A 15,091-nucleotide genomic window follows, 5' to 3' on the forward strand; every position below is an offset into this window, starting at 1 on the left:
AGATCCCTGAAGTCTTCCAGAGTGCACAGAAGCTACAGGGATGGCTCCTTGGGGATAAGGGCTACCGGCAGAGACCATGGCTGATGATACCCATGCAGTGGCCTCGACTGCAGTAGAGTGAAGGTATAACAAGGCTCATGCTGCAAATTGCAACTTGGTGGAGCAGACCACTGGGATGTTGAAAATGAGGTTCCGGTGCCTGGACCAAACTGGTGGAGCCTGCAAAATAGTCCATAGAGGGTGTCACGCATCGTCGTCAACCTGGCTCTGCAATGAGAAGATGATCTGGCTGAGGTGGAGATGGAGGAGCTGGAGGATGACAACATGCAGTGAGGACACTCCATAAATCTTCACATAGTCTCTCTGAATGTCTGACTCCTGTCTGGCTGAGGGCAGCTTGCTTGCACTGTGGTCAGGATCATATCATAGAGACACGGCAATGAAATTTTAAAAGCATCTGATCCTTTGTCCACCTTCAGCACCTGACCCCTTCAGGAACACAGCGTCACTGGTCACAGATGATGAAGAGATGAGGGCCAGCTCCACCTTATAGATGCTGAAAGCACACAGAGAGAATGAGAGAACTCTGTGATGCTTGCCCACAAGATCTGGCAGCAATGACAAGCACCTTTGAGGTGTAGGCATCAGTAATGTTTCCAGGGAGTGTGAGCCAGACCATCACTTTGGTCTGAAGGCTGCGCAAAGCACATGGAAGAGGCCCTGGAATGAGACACCTGCATTTAACTTGTGCAGAAAGGTTTTACATCTGAGTGTCATGAACACTGCTCATCAGAACAAGGAACCATAGGCAGGAAGACATTCTTGGGCATTTATTGACAATAGCGAACAGTATGTACAAGTGATTAACAGCTGTGCCTAGGCTGCGCAACTACATCTTCTTAACTTTCCTAACCCTGCGGCTACATCTTGGTGCTCCCTGACCATCCACAGCGGAGGTTGAGGTAGCCTGCTGACTGCTATGCCCTGTTGGTGATGACCTTAGCAGGCGTCCTCTGGAGGGCTAAGACCTGGAGGTCTTGTTGTTTGGCAGTGGCATCCTCTGCGGTCTGTGGAGCTGGAGCTACTGAGGTCATAGGAAGATGGGATTCAAATGGGTTGGACACACTGGGGAGTCACCTGGATGGATGGCCCCAGGGGGTACACCTGCTGATCCTCCTCCCTTTGATGTCCAAGGGCCCCAGGCTGACTCGTGAAGGAGAAAGGATAGCTGGAGTGAGATCGAGCTGCTTCCCAACCCTCTCACATACATACAGTTGGAGGGCAACAATGGCACCAGCAATGGAGTTGAACCTGTGCAGCAGTGCAGAAGCAATGTCCTGGACAAAGATCTCGGTGCGTTGGCATGCCAGCACTATCACCTCAGCCTGAAGGTGGATGGACTCCTTCATCATGTCTTGCAATCTGAGGAGTGCAGTGGACATCCCTTGCTGATGTTCCCGAGCTTGCTTTTACAGCTCCAGCAACTATGACATGACCGTGTCCATCATCTGACTCTTAATCTGCAAAGATCTGGCCTCCAGCAGTCCTCCAAGTGCTGGAGGCCAGGGAGGTCCCTGCTGCCACTTGCTGCAGATAATCGTGGATAGCATGTTCAGTGAGGTCGTGACACAGCAGGTAAAGACTGAACAGGCAGAAAGGGGGTGGGTGACCACCAGGCAGAGTAGATGAAGGCAGGTAGTACAGGAGTCTCCTGTGGCCATCGCAGTCCCTAACAGATCTCCCGTTTTGGATATTGTTGGGGGAGATGGCTTCTCAGGGGAAAGCAGCAGAAGCCAAGTCCATGGCACTACAGGTGGCTCTGCTGCACAAGACGGGAGGAAGAAGAGTGGCAGGGATATAGTGATAGGGGATTAAATAGTAAAGGGAACAGACAGGTGTGTCTGCAGCCGCAAAAGAGACTCCAGGTATGTTGCCTCCCTGGTGCCAGGGTCAAGTATGTCTCGGAGAAGCTGCAGGGCATTCTGAAGTGGGAGGGTGAACAGCCAGTGGTTGTGATACAAAATGGTATCAATGACATAGGTAAAAAAGGGTTGAGGTCCTACAAGCTGAATATAGGGAGTTAGGACGTAAATTAAAAAGTAGGACCTCGAAGGTAGTAATCTCAGGATTACTCCCAGTGCCACGGCTAGTGAGAGTAAAAATAGCAGGATAAATCAGATGAATATGTGGCTGAAGAAATGGAACCTGAGCAGGGAGACAAAGGAGGGGGAAACAAGGATAGAAATAAAAGCCAGAAAAGTAAGAAGCAAAAGTGGAAGGCAGAAAAAAACAAGGGCAAAAAAAAATGGGGGCAAAATAAAGCTAAGATGATTAACAAGGTTTAAAAGACATGTCTAAAGGCATTGTATTCTTAAAGCATGGAGCATTCGCAATAAGGTAGATGAATTAACAGTGCAAATAGATGTAAACAGTTATGATATAGTTGCAATTATGGAGACATGGCTGCAGGGTGACCAAGGATGGGAACTGAACATCCAGGAGTATTCAATATTTAGGAGGGACACACAAATAGGGAAAGGAGGTGGAGTAGCATTGTTAGTAAAGGAGGAAATCAATGCAATAGCGAAAAAGGATATTGGCTCAGAAAAATCATGATGTAGAATCTGTTTGAGTGCAGATAAGAAACACCAAGGAACAGAAAACATTGGTGGGGGTTGTCTATAGGCCCCCAAACAGTAATAGAGATATAAGGGAAGGCATTAAGTAGGAAATTAGAGACCCATGCAATAAAGGTACGACTATAATCATGGATGACTTTAATCTACATATAGATTGGACAAACCAAACTAGCAATAATACTGTGGGGGAGGATTTCCTGGAGTGTTTGTGTGATGGTTTTTTAGACCAATACATTGAGGAATCGACTAGAGAGCAGGCTTTTCTAGACTGGGTATTGTACAATGAGAAAGGATTAATTAACAATCTTGTTGTGTTGGGTCCCTTGGGGAAAAGCAGCCATAAAATGATAGAATTGTTCATTAGGGTGGAGAGTGAAGAAGTTGAATCCAAAACTAGGGTCCTGAATCTGAATAAAGGGAACTACGAGGGTATGAGGCGCAAATTGGCAATGATGGATTGGGGAACCTTACTAAAAGGGCTGACAATGGATAGGCAATGGTTAATATTTAAGGAATGTATGCATGAATTACAACAATTATTCATTCCTGTCTGGCGCAAAAATAAAACAGGAAAAGGGGCTCATCCATGGCTTACAAAAGAAATTGGGGGTAGTATTAGATCCTAAGAGGAGACATATAAAATTGCCAGAAAAAGCAGTAAGCCTGAGGATTGGGAGCAGTTTAGAATTCAGCAAAAGTGGACAAAAAGATTGATCAAGAAGGTGAAAATGGAATATGAGTAAGTTTGCAAGAAACATAAAAACTGACTGTAAAAGCTTCTATAAATATGTGAAAAGAAAAAGATTAGCGAAGACAAATGTAGTTTCCTTACAGTCAGAAACAGGGGAAATTATAATGGGGAACAAAAAAATGTCAGAAGAATTGAACACATATTTTGGTTCTGTCTTCACAAAGCAGACACAAATAATTTCCCAGAAATGTAAGGGAACCAAGGGTCTAGTGAGAGGGAGGAATTGAAGAAAATCAGTATTAGTAAAAAAATGGTGCTCGAGAAATTAATGGGGTTAAAGGCTGAAAAATCCCCAGGGCATGATAATCTACATCCCAGAGTGCCAAGGAAGTGGCCCTGGAAATATTGGATGCATTGGTGGTCATCTTCCAAAATTCTATAGACACTGGAGCAGTTCCTATAGGTTGGAGGGTGGCAAATGTAACCCCGCTATTTAAAATAGGGGAGAAAGAAAAACAGAGAATTACAGCCAGTTAGCCTAACATCAGTAGTGGGGAAAGTGCTAGACTCTATTATAAAAGACGTGGTAACAGAACACTTGGAAAGCATTAACGGGATTGGACAAAGTCAGCATTGGTTTATGAAAGGGAAATCATGCTTAACTAATCAACTGGAGTTTTTTGAGGATGTAACTAGTAGACTAGGTAAGAGAGAGCCAGTGGATGTGGTGTATTTGGATTTCAAGAAGGCTTTTGATAAGTTCCCACATAATAGGCTAGTGGGCAAAATTAAAGCACATGGGATTGGGGGTAATATACTAGCATGGATTGAGAATTGGTTGACAGATCGGAAACAGAGAGTGGGAATAAATGTGTCTTTTTCTGGGTGGCAGGTGGTGACTAGTGGTGTACTGCAGGGATCAGTGCTTGGGCCCCAGCTATTCACAATATATATAAATGACTTGGATGAGGGAACCAAATGCAATATTTCCAAGTTTGCTGATGACACAAAACTGGGCAGTGTTGTGAGTTGTGAGGAGGATGCAAGGAGGCTTTAGGGCGATTTAGACAAGTTGTGTGTGGGAGCAAACACATAGCAGATGCAGTATAACATGGATAAATGTGAAGTTATACACTTCAGTGTGAAAAACAGAAAGGCAGAGTATTATTTAAATGGTGATATATTGGGAAGTGTGTATGTACAAAGAGATCTGGCTGTCCTTGTATACCAGTCAAAGAAAGTAAACAGGCAGGCACAGCAAGCGATTCAGAAGGCAACTGGTATGTTGGCCTTCATTGCAAGAGGATTTGAGTTCAGAAGTAAGGATGTCTTACTGCAGTTATACAGGGCCTTGGTGAGACCACAACTGGAGTATTGCATGCAGTTTTGGTCTCCCTACCTAAGAAAGGAAACGCTTGCCTTAGAGGGAGTGCAGCAAACGTTCACTAGGCTGATACCGGGGATGGCAGGACTGTCGTATGAGGAGAGATTAGTTTGACTGGGCCTGTATTCACTAGAGTTTAGAAGAATGAGAGGGGATCTGATTGAAATGTATAAAATTCTAACAGGGCTAGACAGACTGGATAATGTTTCTCCTGGCTGGGGAGTCTAGAACCAAGGGCCGCAGTCTCAGTATGTGGGGACTGAGATGAGATTTAGGACTGAAATGAGGAAAGGTTTCTTCACTGAGAAGGTGGTCAACCTGTGGAATTCTCTACCACCGAAGGCTGAGAAGGCCGGGTCAGTGAGTATATTCAAGAAAGAAATTGATAAATTTTTGGATATTGGGGCATCAAAGGGTATGGCGTTGAGATAGAGGATCAACCATGATTATATTGAATGGTTCAGCAGGCTCGAAAGGCCAAAGGGCCTACTCCTGCTCCTAGTTTCTATGTTTCTATGGATCAGACAGTGTGATGTCCTCACCAGATTGTGATCATGAGGCTACTCTAAAGCTAAGTCCCACCGAGATGTGTGTCTCTGCACTGGTGAAGGGTGTGGGTGAGCGCTGTGATGGAACTTCAAGGAGGGTGCCTCCAGATTCCTCTTCAAAGGTTTCTTGAGGGCTTGATTGGAAGCCCTGGGTTGTGGACTCCATCAGCTGTTTCCCAGATGTGCCTGCGGAAGCAAGGGGAGATAATTAGTGCATGGCAGTGGCCTGTGAAACAGGGCACATTAGTCACAGAATGGTTGTCTGGTGGATATTGCACTGCTGGATTCCCACTTGATAGAGCACTGCTGACCTCACTGTCAACATAGAAAAGGTCCAGATCCTTGTCGGCTAGCTGGATGGCTCTGTTTTCAACGTCTGTGAGGACCCTGATTTCAGGCATTCTTCCACTGGTCTGTGACCTCTCCCTCTTGTTGTGCACTAGCTTGTCCTGCATGAATAGAGATGGAGATAGTGTAAGCAGGATGCCTGTCAGGCCAGATGATAGGTATGCCAGACATGTAGGTGGTGAGTGCTCCCATGGATGGGATGAGAACAATGAAGGTGTGTATGAGAGAGTGAATAGTGATGTATCTTGAACTGGCAATGAGTGAGGGCCCTGTGGGAGTGTGATGAGTTTGTGAGTGCTTGAGTTGAGAATGATGAGAAGAGTGACTTACCTTGGCAGAATGGAAGAGATCATTCATCCTCTTGTGGCACTGGGTGGCTGTCCTCTTTTAAAGGGCTTTGACGCTGATCACCACTGCCACTGTCTCCCAAGCCAGATTGATGAGGTTGCTGCCCATCCTGCAGCCAGAGCTGGGGTATAGGACATTACGGCGGGCCTACACTGCGGAAAAGGCGCTCGAGGAATGCATCATTGAACCTGGGGACTGCAATCTTTTTGCCTTTCTGGGCCTTGTCTTCTGTGCAGCAGTCGTGAGCTGGAAGCACTGAGAGGTGTGCACATGGCTGCACTTTGAATATGGTGCCCGGCGTGATGAAGAAGCGAGATGATGGCCTGGTGGGCGAATGAGGGCCCGCCGCTATGGAAATGGTGTGTTTCCTGGAAGTGCATCATGGGACGAGAAGGTTTGAAAAGCCACCATTGTGGCCAGCAGGTAAAACAACTGCACTTAGTGCAAATTTGGGACGATTCCAACTTATGTTAGGTTTTCTTTTTTGATAAACCTTGCTAGCCAATGTTTCAATGTTGAACAGTAATGGTGGCAGTGATTAAACTTTATTCAGCACAGGCAAGACATTATACATTGCAGTATCTGAGCAGTACTTTACAAAGCATTACTGAGAGTTATACTACCCCTTTAAGCCTTAGGTAAAATTCATGGTAGTAAATGCCTGCACTCTGGCTCAAACTCCTGGCAATTGTCTTCTGAGTGCCTCTTAATGTCTTCCACACCTTCAGTCTGTTCAGACCCATATTATATGCTGTTCTATGATTCAAAACCACTTGTTCTCACCAAACCAATCATCGACTGATATCCTTCATCTTATTGTCCAATTATTGGGATGACACATACACAAGGCCCCTTTTTGCTCAGGTTTCAGTCCTCTGACCCCTTAACATCACTTGCTTTTGACCATTAGGGTCATTATCAGATGTAGCTGTAGCCACACAAAGAAACATATCCCTATACTGATGAGAGAAGGTGTCCTTAACAGTAACTGATCTGGTGAGAGGCACCCTTTATCCTACTGAGGGCAAAAACACCAATCATCCCTGTTGCTCCTTATCAATTGTATTCAATGCAACCAGTCAGTCAATCTCAGTTCTCATGCAGATGACTGGCCTTACTTGTTTTTCACCTTACTTTATGTTCTGCCGATGACCAGCTTCTGAATTAGCCAGAGTAGTCAGTACTTCTCTTTTAATGCCTGGCTTCCCTGCCTACCCAACTTATACAACTTCCCTAATGTTCTCTGCATCTGCAAAGCATAACAGTTTCTTAGGTTTTACAAAGTGAAAACAAACATACATATGCATATATAAATATTCTTGGGATTATATGGTAGCAGAATTCTAACGGATACATTTTCTAATTGAGCACATATCCTAATAAACTTGAAAATATACTGGGGGATGCTCAGATATTTTCTTTTACTTTCTTTGGTGAAAGTTTTTTTGTAAAATTGCATTGACTTGGAACAAATTAGGGCAAACTTTTCAAGTAAACCAAATCTTACCTGTGGTTTTGATCCAGGAGGACAGGGAGGAGGTTCCAAACAATTACCACAGGGACCCTAAACATAAATGTTTCACATTAAGACAGAAGTATGCTAAATTTCCCTGAATAAAAATTACCATTTAGGAGCAGAATTTCCAGTTCCTATGTTTGGCTGTATTAAATAACTTGGATTCAGCACATATAGGAAACTTGGATGTGGATGATTACATGCCTGTAGGGGAGGAACATGAATTCCTGTCCATTTTAGATAGAAAACGTGGCAGGCACTCTTATAGCCCTTCATCTACCTTTCTCTTTCCCGTCTATTATACCCAGACATAAGAAGAGGAAAATCTGCCCTTAAATGTTTCATGAATCTACTGTAGTGCCGAGAATAGCATGAAAAATCAATCTTAATTCGACCTTGCATAAAGTATGTGCGAATCCTTGTACTTAATGTTACAAACATTTTGAACTGTAAAGACCAATGATTATCATCCACACCACAATTAGAGAGATGGTGTAATTAAACTTTTGAAAAAGAAAATCAAATAGAAATGACAAATAGTATGATGAGTTGATCCAACTAGGCTTCCATAGATGGCAAAGAAAAGGGTAAAGAAAGTACATGATATAAAATATTTAAAAGGAAAACAGGGCTATAGATACCACTGAGGAGGGATAATAGCAAATAATAAGCATATAACCAATGCACATCCATTTAATTGGTCTTTATAAGTAGGACTGGAATTAAAGGGAACCTTCTTTAATCATATATTCAGCAATATTTAGTGATGTTACAGGGTGGATTCATTGGCCTCATGCTGCCAGCAGATGTTCCGTTCAAAGAAAGTGTGGTTCAGGTTATAGCTGCTCAACACTAATAATTCAATTCTCTAATTTCTTTCTCTTTAAACGCAGCTTCAGGCTGGGAGTGTGGGATTGAAGAATTTAATCTAGTATGAAAAATAAATCACAATAGATGTGCTTGGTAACTTGAAATAGGATCCCAGTGAGACAGTTGTTAAAATAAAGGTTTATTTGTCATTTAAAAAAAATCATATTATAAGGAGAAACCTAAATCACATCTGGCTCATCCATCCAGAATTAATCCACAGTCTTCCTCAGAGCATCCAGTAGTGAAATTTGTAGAAAAAGAGAATTAAGTTTATTTGTTAGATGTACTTACATGAGCAGCATGCATTGTAAGTGCGTCACACCGAGCTCCTATATGAGGAGGCTCCAAGAGGTTATTGATGCCATATGCAATTCCACCATCAAATTCCAGGTGTCTTTGAACAATCTGAGCACTTCCATCATTCACAATCAGATCTCCCTGAATCAAAGATAACACTGCATGAACCACACCTTATGCATAGGGAAGTGGTGACATCATTTGGTGACCTAGCTATCATAATGCAATATGGATTAAGCCACTAGCAAAAAATAGTCTTTCATTTTGTTTAAGATCAACATTGGAAACATTTCGAAAGTACATAGGGGGCCATTTTGATGATGACATGATAGCTGAATCAGCAGCTTATTTTACCTCTCTCCTGAGTTTATTTCCACTGAAACGGAAACATGTTGCAATTCATTATCACCCATTTTAAATTATCCCATAAAGTCAGGATTAAACCATATTTTTTTACTTGGTAGAAAATAAATTCCATCATCTTGTATGATGGCCCATAAACTTAAATTTGGGATCCAATTTTTGGGCCTAAACAATATTCCCACTAGAATTTGCCTGTGCCTACCTGCACAGTAGCCTGAAGATACCACACAGGCCTTGTTATGTGTTAAATACTACGCATGTGCTGCTGCACAAAAAATTCAAAGGTGCTGTGTATTGAAAAAAACTGGCCACATACACAACAAAATGTTAAAGGGAATATTGATTCCAAATTCATTTATTTTCCTCACCCCAATTTTCTACCCTGAAAAAGTTCCAGGTGTGTTCACCGTATCTTCATTAGCCACTCTTCATGCCTGAGTTGAGACAGTGAGTGCCAGCAAGTCTTTTAATGATGGGTAGGATAATAGACAATTCTGATCGTGTCCTCATTCAACAGCCATACACATCCTATTTCCAGGAGGTGCCAGTGGATCAAGCAAAATCTTTGCATATTTTTTCCTCCCCCGAGTCCTAGGAACTTGTGGCCAATTGTGGTATGCCTACCACTGTACCTGCATGATTAATTAACTCGTGACAGAGCAGAGATGGAAATCGGGCTCTTCGTGGCTTGTGTGGCCTAATTCTACATTGAACAGTGTAGCCAAAGTCACAAGTGCAATTTTATTGTAGTTCCATTTGTGCAATTTCAGCACCCTGAAAATGAACATTTTCTAACTCAGATTATCTCGTGCCTTTATTTTTCCAAGATACCTTATCTTGAAAAAAAATCAAGCAGCATTTACTTAAAATAAAATCAAGCCTCTTTGCCAGTGATTCTTAACATTATCTCTAAATGCCATCAGGCATAGCATTTGGTAAAAGATAATAAAATTCATTCACGAAAATGCAGAAAACTAGTCCATCGAATGGATTCAAATGTCAAAGCATTAATATGTTGAAGAAGAAAATTCCAGGGGCAAACACTGAGCATTAACAACTTAGTCCAAGATGTGCTCATGTGTGATTTGGTTTGAAAATCCAATCTAAATATCAGGTAGGTTTCCTTTGATAATTATTTTCTGGGGAGACAGGTATCCTCCATCTGTTGTATGAAACAGTGATGCCAGCAGAAAGAATCTCCTTGCACATGTTAGTTTGCAATTGTGGAGGATAATTTGTGTCCTGACCATTCAAAAGCCACATTTGTTCAATCTTTGTCAAAGTTTGGAATGGGCTCCATCTTGGGATAATTGTATAATGTTCTCAGTTCTCACTCCTAAAGATCACTTCAGCCTTAACTTGCTGCTTAACACTTACAATTATAGTCCTGCTGCAACTGACTGAAATCGTTGATCCTCGCATCGTCATTCTGCTGCTGATAAGTGGAAGGTCTGCTGCTACAGTCTGTAATTGTAAAACATTGCATAAGCATTTTAAAGAAATTTCATTCAGAAGGTCTAGAAAATGAAACTATTCAATGTAACTTATTTATCTGGACACTAGAGGGGTCTTTGAGCATACAATTTGAGGAAGCAAAAATTATTCCTACAAATAGTCAGAGCCCTTAAAAATTCTTGGGTCCACTGTGCCAGCAGCACCACAGGACTTCGTCCATTCTTTTTTATTTTTATGAGAGATGAGAATTATTGGACAGAACATGGAGAGACAGAAGTAACAGTGTTACTAATAAGATAAAGTCATTGTTTATTATAGAGCAAATTCACTGATCCAACAGTCCCAACAAGGGCTGTCGGAAATAGATCTACATCAGTGCTTCCAAAATTGAATTTTGATGAGAGTGGGAATTAAGAACAAAGGAGGAAGGAGGAGCGATAGAGTTCAATTGATGCTTAAGTGGATAAAAAACATAAATTTAAAATTTAACTATAACTTAAAACCACCCTTTATAGTAAGAATAACATTACAGGAAGGCATAACGATGTGTGGTTCCTACAGGATGTGGGAGCTTTGAGTAACAGATGTTAACTGGGACAAACACATCTGCAGGAAGTCTCTCTAAGTTAAATTGATTTGAGGTGCAGTTAGAGCCAATTCAGGGAGCAGGAAAAGGCCTTTGGAGAAACAGTTTCAGAGGGTGGCCGACCTGTTGAGGGTTAGGGAACTGCTAGTGGTACAAGAAGGAATAGTATCAAGGAAGGGGAAGAGATTGGTTGGCTCAGGAATTCTCAAGTAAATGATCCACAACAAGTTTGTGGGAGGATTCTGGGCAAGGTCATGAAATGGATTACCATGGAATCAAACAGCATTAATGGCTCATTTGGGGAAGAGGAGGGGGAAATCAGCAATTCAATGAGGAATGCTGAAGTACAGGGCAACTCCCTAGCTAGAAAAGTGGACACTATCTTTTGCAGGCTTTATTGTGTCTCAGGTGTAAGGGTTAGGACATTTCAGAAAGACTAGGAAAGATAATGGATGGAGATGGAGTGCGGTCAGATATTGTGGTCTATTCAGGTGACAAAAGAAAGGAAAGGCCAGAAGTCATGTAAAAGGAGTTTAGAAGATTAGAAAAAAAACTTAGCAAACGTGGAAGCTTCCAGATTACTGCTCGAGCTATGTATTAGAATAGGGAAGGACGATTAAGATTAGGGATCTCAACATAGAAGGGTAGGCTACAGCGGAATAGGAAAGGAACTAATAAAATGGTAAAATAGATAAATGGGAAAGGAAAGAGTCATTTAAACTGGAAAGGAAGGGAGCATGGAGATAAAAGCAATCAGAAAGAATAAGTAGAGGAGGTAGAAATAGCTGAAGATAACATAAATAGAAAGTGAACAAAAAAAAGGAAAGCAGGAAAGCATGCAAAATGAATAAAGGGAATGGAAGAAGAAAATCAATTCAATCAGTGTTAAGCAGGGGAAAAAGGGATTGAGGAATGAGGTATAAATCAGAAAAGGAGGTGCTTTAAAAAAAAAGACTGAGTGCATTGAAATTTTGAGATTGTGGGTCATAAACTGGAAAAATTAAAAATAATTAGTGATTGAAGCAGAGAACATGTCGACTTTGAGGAATAGGTAAGGTGGGTGGTTGAAGGAAAGAGGACTAAAGGGTTTCAAGAACAGGTTGGGCACATGTGATTAGGACTATTGCTCATTTAGAGGATAAATGCCAACAAAAACTGACTGGCTGATGGCCAGTTGTGTTGCAATCTCTAAGTCGTTTTATGTAATTCTTTGACCCTCATGGGTGTGCAGAATTGATTAATTCACACTTGTGCATACAAATTATTATTGTTTTGATATAGATTTATGGGCTCAAGTCATTTGCCACAGGGCAAAAATTTGTCTTAATTAACTAATTTATAATTAGAGGACTCAAAAGGAAGGCCTGGCAGACAGGAAGTTTTTTCAGATGGCGAAAAATCAAAAATGAATTCTATATCTTAAAAGTTCCTAATTAGGACTCATTTGCTCCTCCATCAAGAAATAGTCTAGGTACAGGAGTTCTTGAACTTTGAAATACAGTTCATACATATTGGTACTCAATTTCTGCAGGCCTGTGCTGTGCTGCCACCATAAATCAGCCTAGAGTATGATGAAAGATCTGAGAGTTAGGCCAAGTTCCAGAAATGGCAGGTCCCTAGCTTCACTACCAGTTCCTGAGGGCCTGGTTTGGAACCCTGTCTCTCTCTTCAGGTACCATGCCCTAAGAGGGCATTGGAGACCATGGACTTCCATGTGTTAGTCCATGGTTATGCTTGGCAAGGTACTGCAGTGGTTTGCCATTGTCTCCTGCAGATTCTGGCTGACCAGGAAATTCTCCTGCTCTTACTGCCTGTCAAAAGCATATTGGAAGGATTTACAGATTGATAATTAGCCTTTTTGGCAACTTTATGAATGCACCTTCTGTGGCCATCAAGTTGCAGGACGGAATTTTACAGCACCGTCGCGGTGAGCCATTCAAAATTTCATTGACTTTGGCAAGACTGGAAAATTCCAACAGCAGGAAGGGCCATAAAATTCCGCCCACAGAGTGGGACTCGAACCCAGTGCATTTTGGTTCAGAGGTAGGGCTGCTACCATGGAGCCACAAGATAACTGTTTGGGACTCTATATTCCTCATATATGGTTATTCATGTAATAGGGTCTTGGTCGGAGGCACAAGTGGGGCCCATCTCATGGTCTAGTCCTGGACTAGACCCTCAAAGAGAGTTTTGGGATCATAGATACCTTCTCAGCAGCACTATAGTTGTACCTATGCCAGATGAACTGCAGCAGTTCAAGAAGGCAACTCACCACCACCATCAAAGGCAATTAGAGATGAACAACAAATGCTGGCCGTGCCTGCAATGCTCACATCCCATGAAAGAATTAAAAAAAACTGGAGGACAGGGGTGTGAGCAAACCCTCCAGTCCACCTGGAGCGGTCAGTATCTGCTGCAATTACTGAGTTACTTTGTTGGGTACTCAAGATATGTTCTTACTGTGCAGGCTCCTACCAGCTAGATTTCAAGATAGTAAACTCCCTTGACCCCACATACTCAGGCAGAATCATAGGCAGAGATCAATAGGCAAATCTGATGATATTCAGCCCTAATCTGCTTTAGTAACAGAGCTAATGCCATTCTCCCATTCAATGACAGAATTATAAAGCTTTAATTCTTGGTAGTACAGAACTTGAGTATTGCTGAAAGCAAAGACATGCTGTCGAAGATTTTCATCTTGTACTCATCAGGACAGATGCAAGAATGCCAAATTTCAAAGGCAGCATGCAATATAAATTGTTGCTTGCTTTGAAATTTGCCATTCTCGTTTCTGTCCTGATGAATGCAAGACAAAAAACTTCAACAGCATTTCTCTTTTTTCAGCAAAACTCAACTTTAATTCTTATACCATTTCTATTGTGGGCACTATTGGTTGACCAATAAGCTTGGTACCTCAATACTGTTCATATTAAGCGATTCTGTATGAAACATGCATTCATAATCATCTTTACAATTGCCAGTACTTTCTGAAGAAATCATAACCCTTATCAAAGATACAAGGTTGGATTTTCCCAGCCCTGTGGAGATTGGGTTGGAACACTGGGACAGTAGGGGCAACCACATCAGGACAGTTCAGGGGACTTTCTCAGGGGTGGACTGAGAACAAGGAAGGAGCCATTTTTAGCAGGCACTGATATTTTATGACTGTCGGAGTGGCCCCTCCATGTATAATTGCAATCCATGAAGTTGTGGTATAGGAATCATACAGCAGCAGGAGCCTTGTCCTCAATAAAAGACAGTTTGCTGTGTAAAATGCTTGCAAATGCCAAGCTAGAGAAAACAGAGGAGTGCTCTGAAGAAGAGTCATATAGACTCAAAACGTTAACTCTGTCTTTCTCTCCACAGATGCTGTTAGACCTGCTGAGTTTTTCCAACGCTTTTTGTTTTTGTTCCAAAATATCCATTCCCTGGGAGATGACAATGAGTCTGAAAACACGATAGACATAGGAACCAAACAACTGCACGAAATGGTTGGATGTGACAGTTCCCAGAGAAAAGAAATTCACACAGCCATTCAGATCAGGTAGAGGGTGAAAGAGAAACCAACAATAATAAATCTGAAGGTGAATATTGATACTGGAGTGCAAAGTAATTTTTAAAATATTCATTCATGGGATGTGGGAGTCACTGGCTGAGCCAGCATTTATTGCCCATTCTTAATTGCCGTTAAGAAGGTGGTGGTGAGCTGCCTCTTTGAACCACTCCATGTGGTGTAGGTACACCCACAGTGCTGTTAGGGAGGGAGTTCCAGGATTTTGATCCAGTGACAGAGAAGGAACGGTGATATATTTCCACATCAGGATGGTGAGTGGTTTGGAGGGTAACTTCTAGATGGTGGTGTTCCCACATGTCTGCTGCCCTTGTCCATTTAGATGGTAGTGGTTGTCGGTTTGGAATGTGCTGTCTAAGGAAGCTTGGTGGGGTTTAAAAAATGTGTTTATGGGATGTAGGTGCGCTGCTTAGGCCAGCATTTATTGCTCATTCCTATTTGCCCTTGCTCAGGGAGCATTTAAGAGTCAACCACA

At 42.2% G+C, this 15,091-nt stretch overlaps 1 protein-coding gene across 3 annotated transcripts in view; it reads right to left on the minus strand.

Annotated features, from left to right (window-relative positions):
* The window catches only part of stab1 (stabilin 1), a 257,111-nt gene that overhangs the window by 40,064 nt on the left and 201,956 nt on the right, over nucleotides 1–15,091 (minus strand). For all 3 annotated transcript variants that reach the window (XM_041191185.1, XM_041191184.1, XM_041191186.1), the window contains 3 exons: nucleotides 10,382–10,468; nucleotides 8,636–8,782; nucleotides 7,466–7,522 (listed from right to left, as the gene is read on the minus strand). In XM_041191185.1, coding sequence (XP_041047119.1) covers nucleotides 7,466–7,522; nucleotides 8,636–8,782; nucleotides 10,382–10,468 — 291 coding nt within the window. The remainder of the gene's footprint in view (nucleotides 1–7,465; nucleotides 7,523–8,635; nucleotides 8,783–10,381; nucleotides 10,469–15,091) is intronic.

Source organism: Carcharodon carcharias, chromosome 7, assembly GCF_017639515.1.
Source record: "Carcharodon carcharias isolate sCarCar2 chromosome 7, sCarCar2.pri, whole genome shotgun sequence".
Taxonomy (NCBI): domain Eukaryota; kingdom Metazoa; phylum Chordata; class Chondrichthyes; order Lamniformes; family Lamnidae; genus Carcharodon; species Carcharodon carcharias.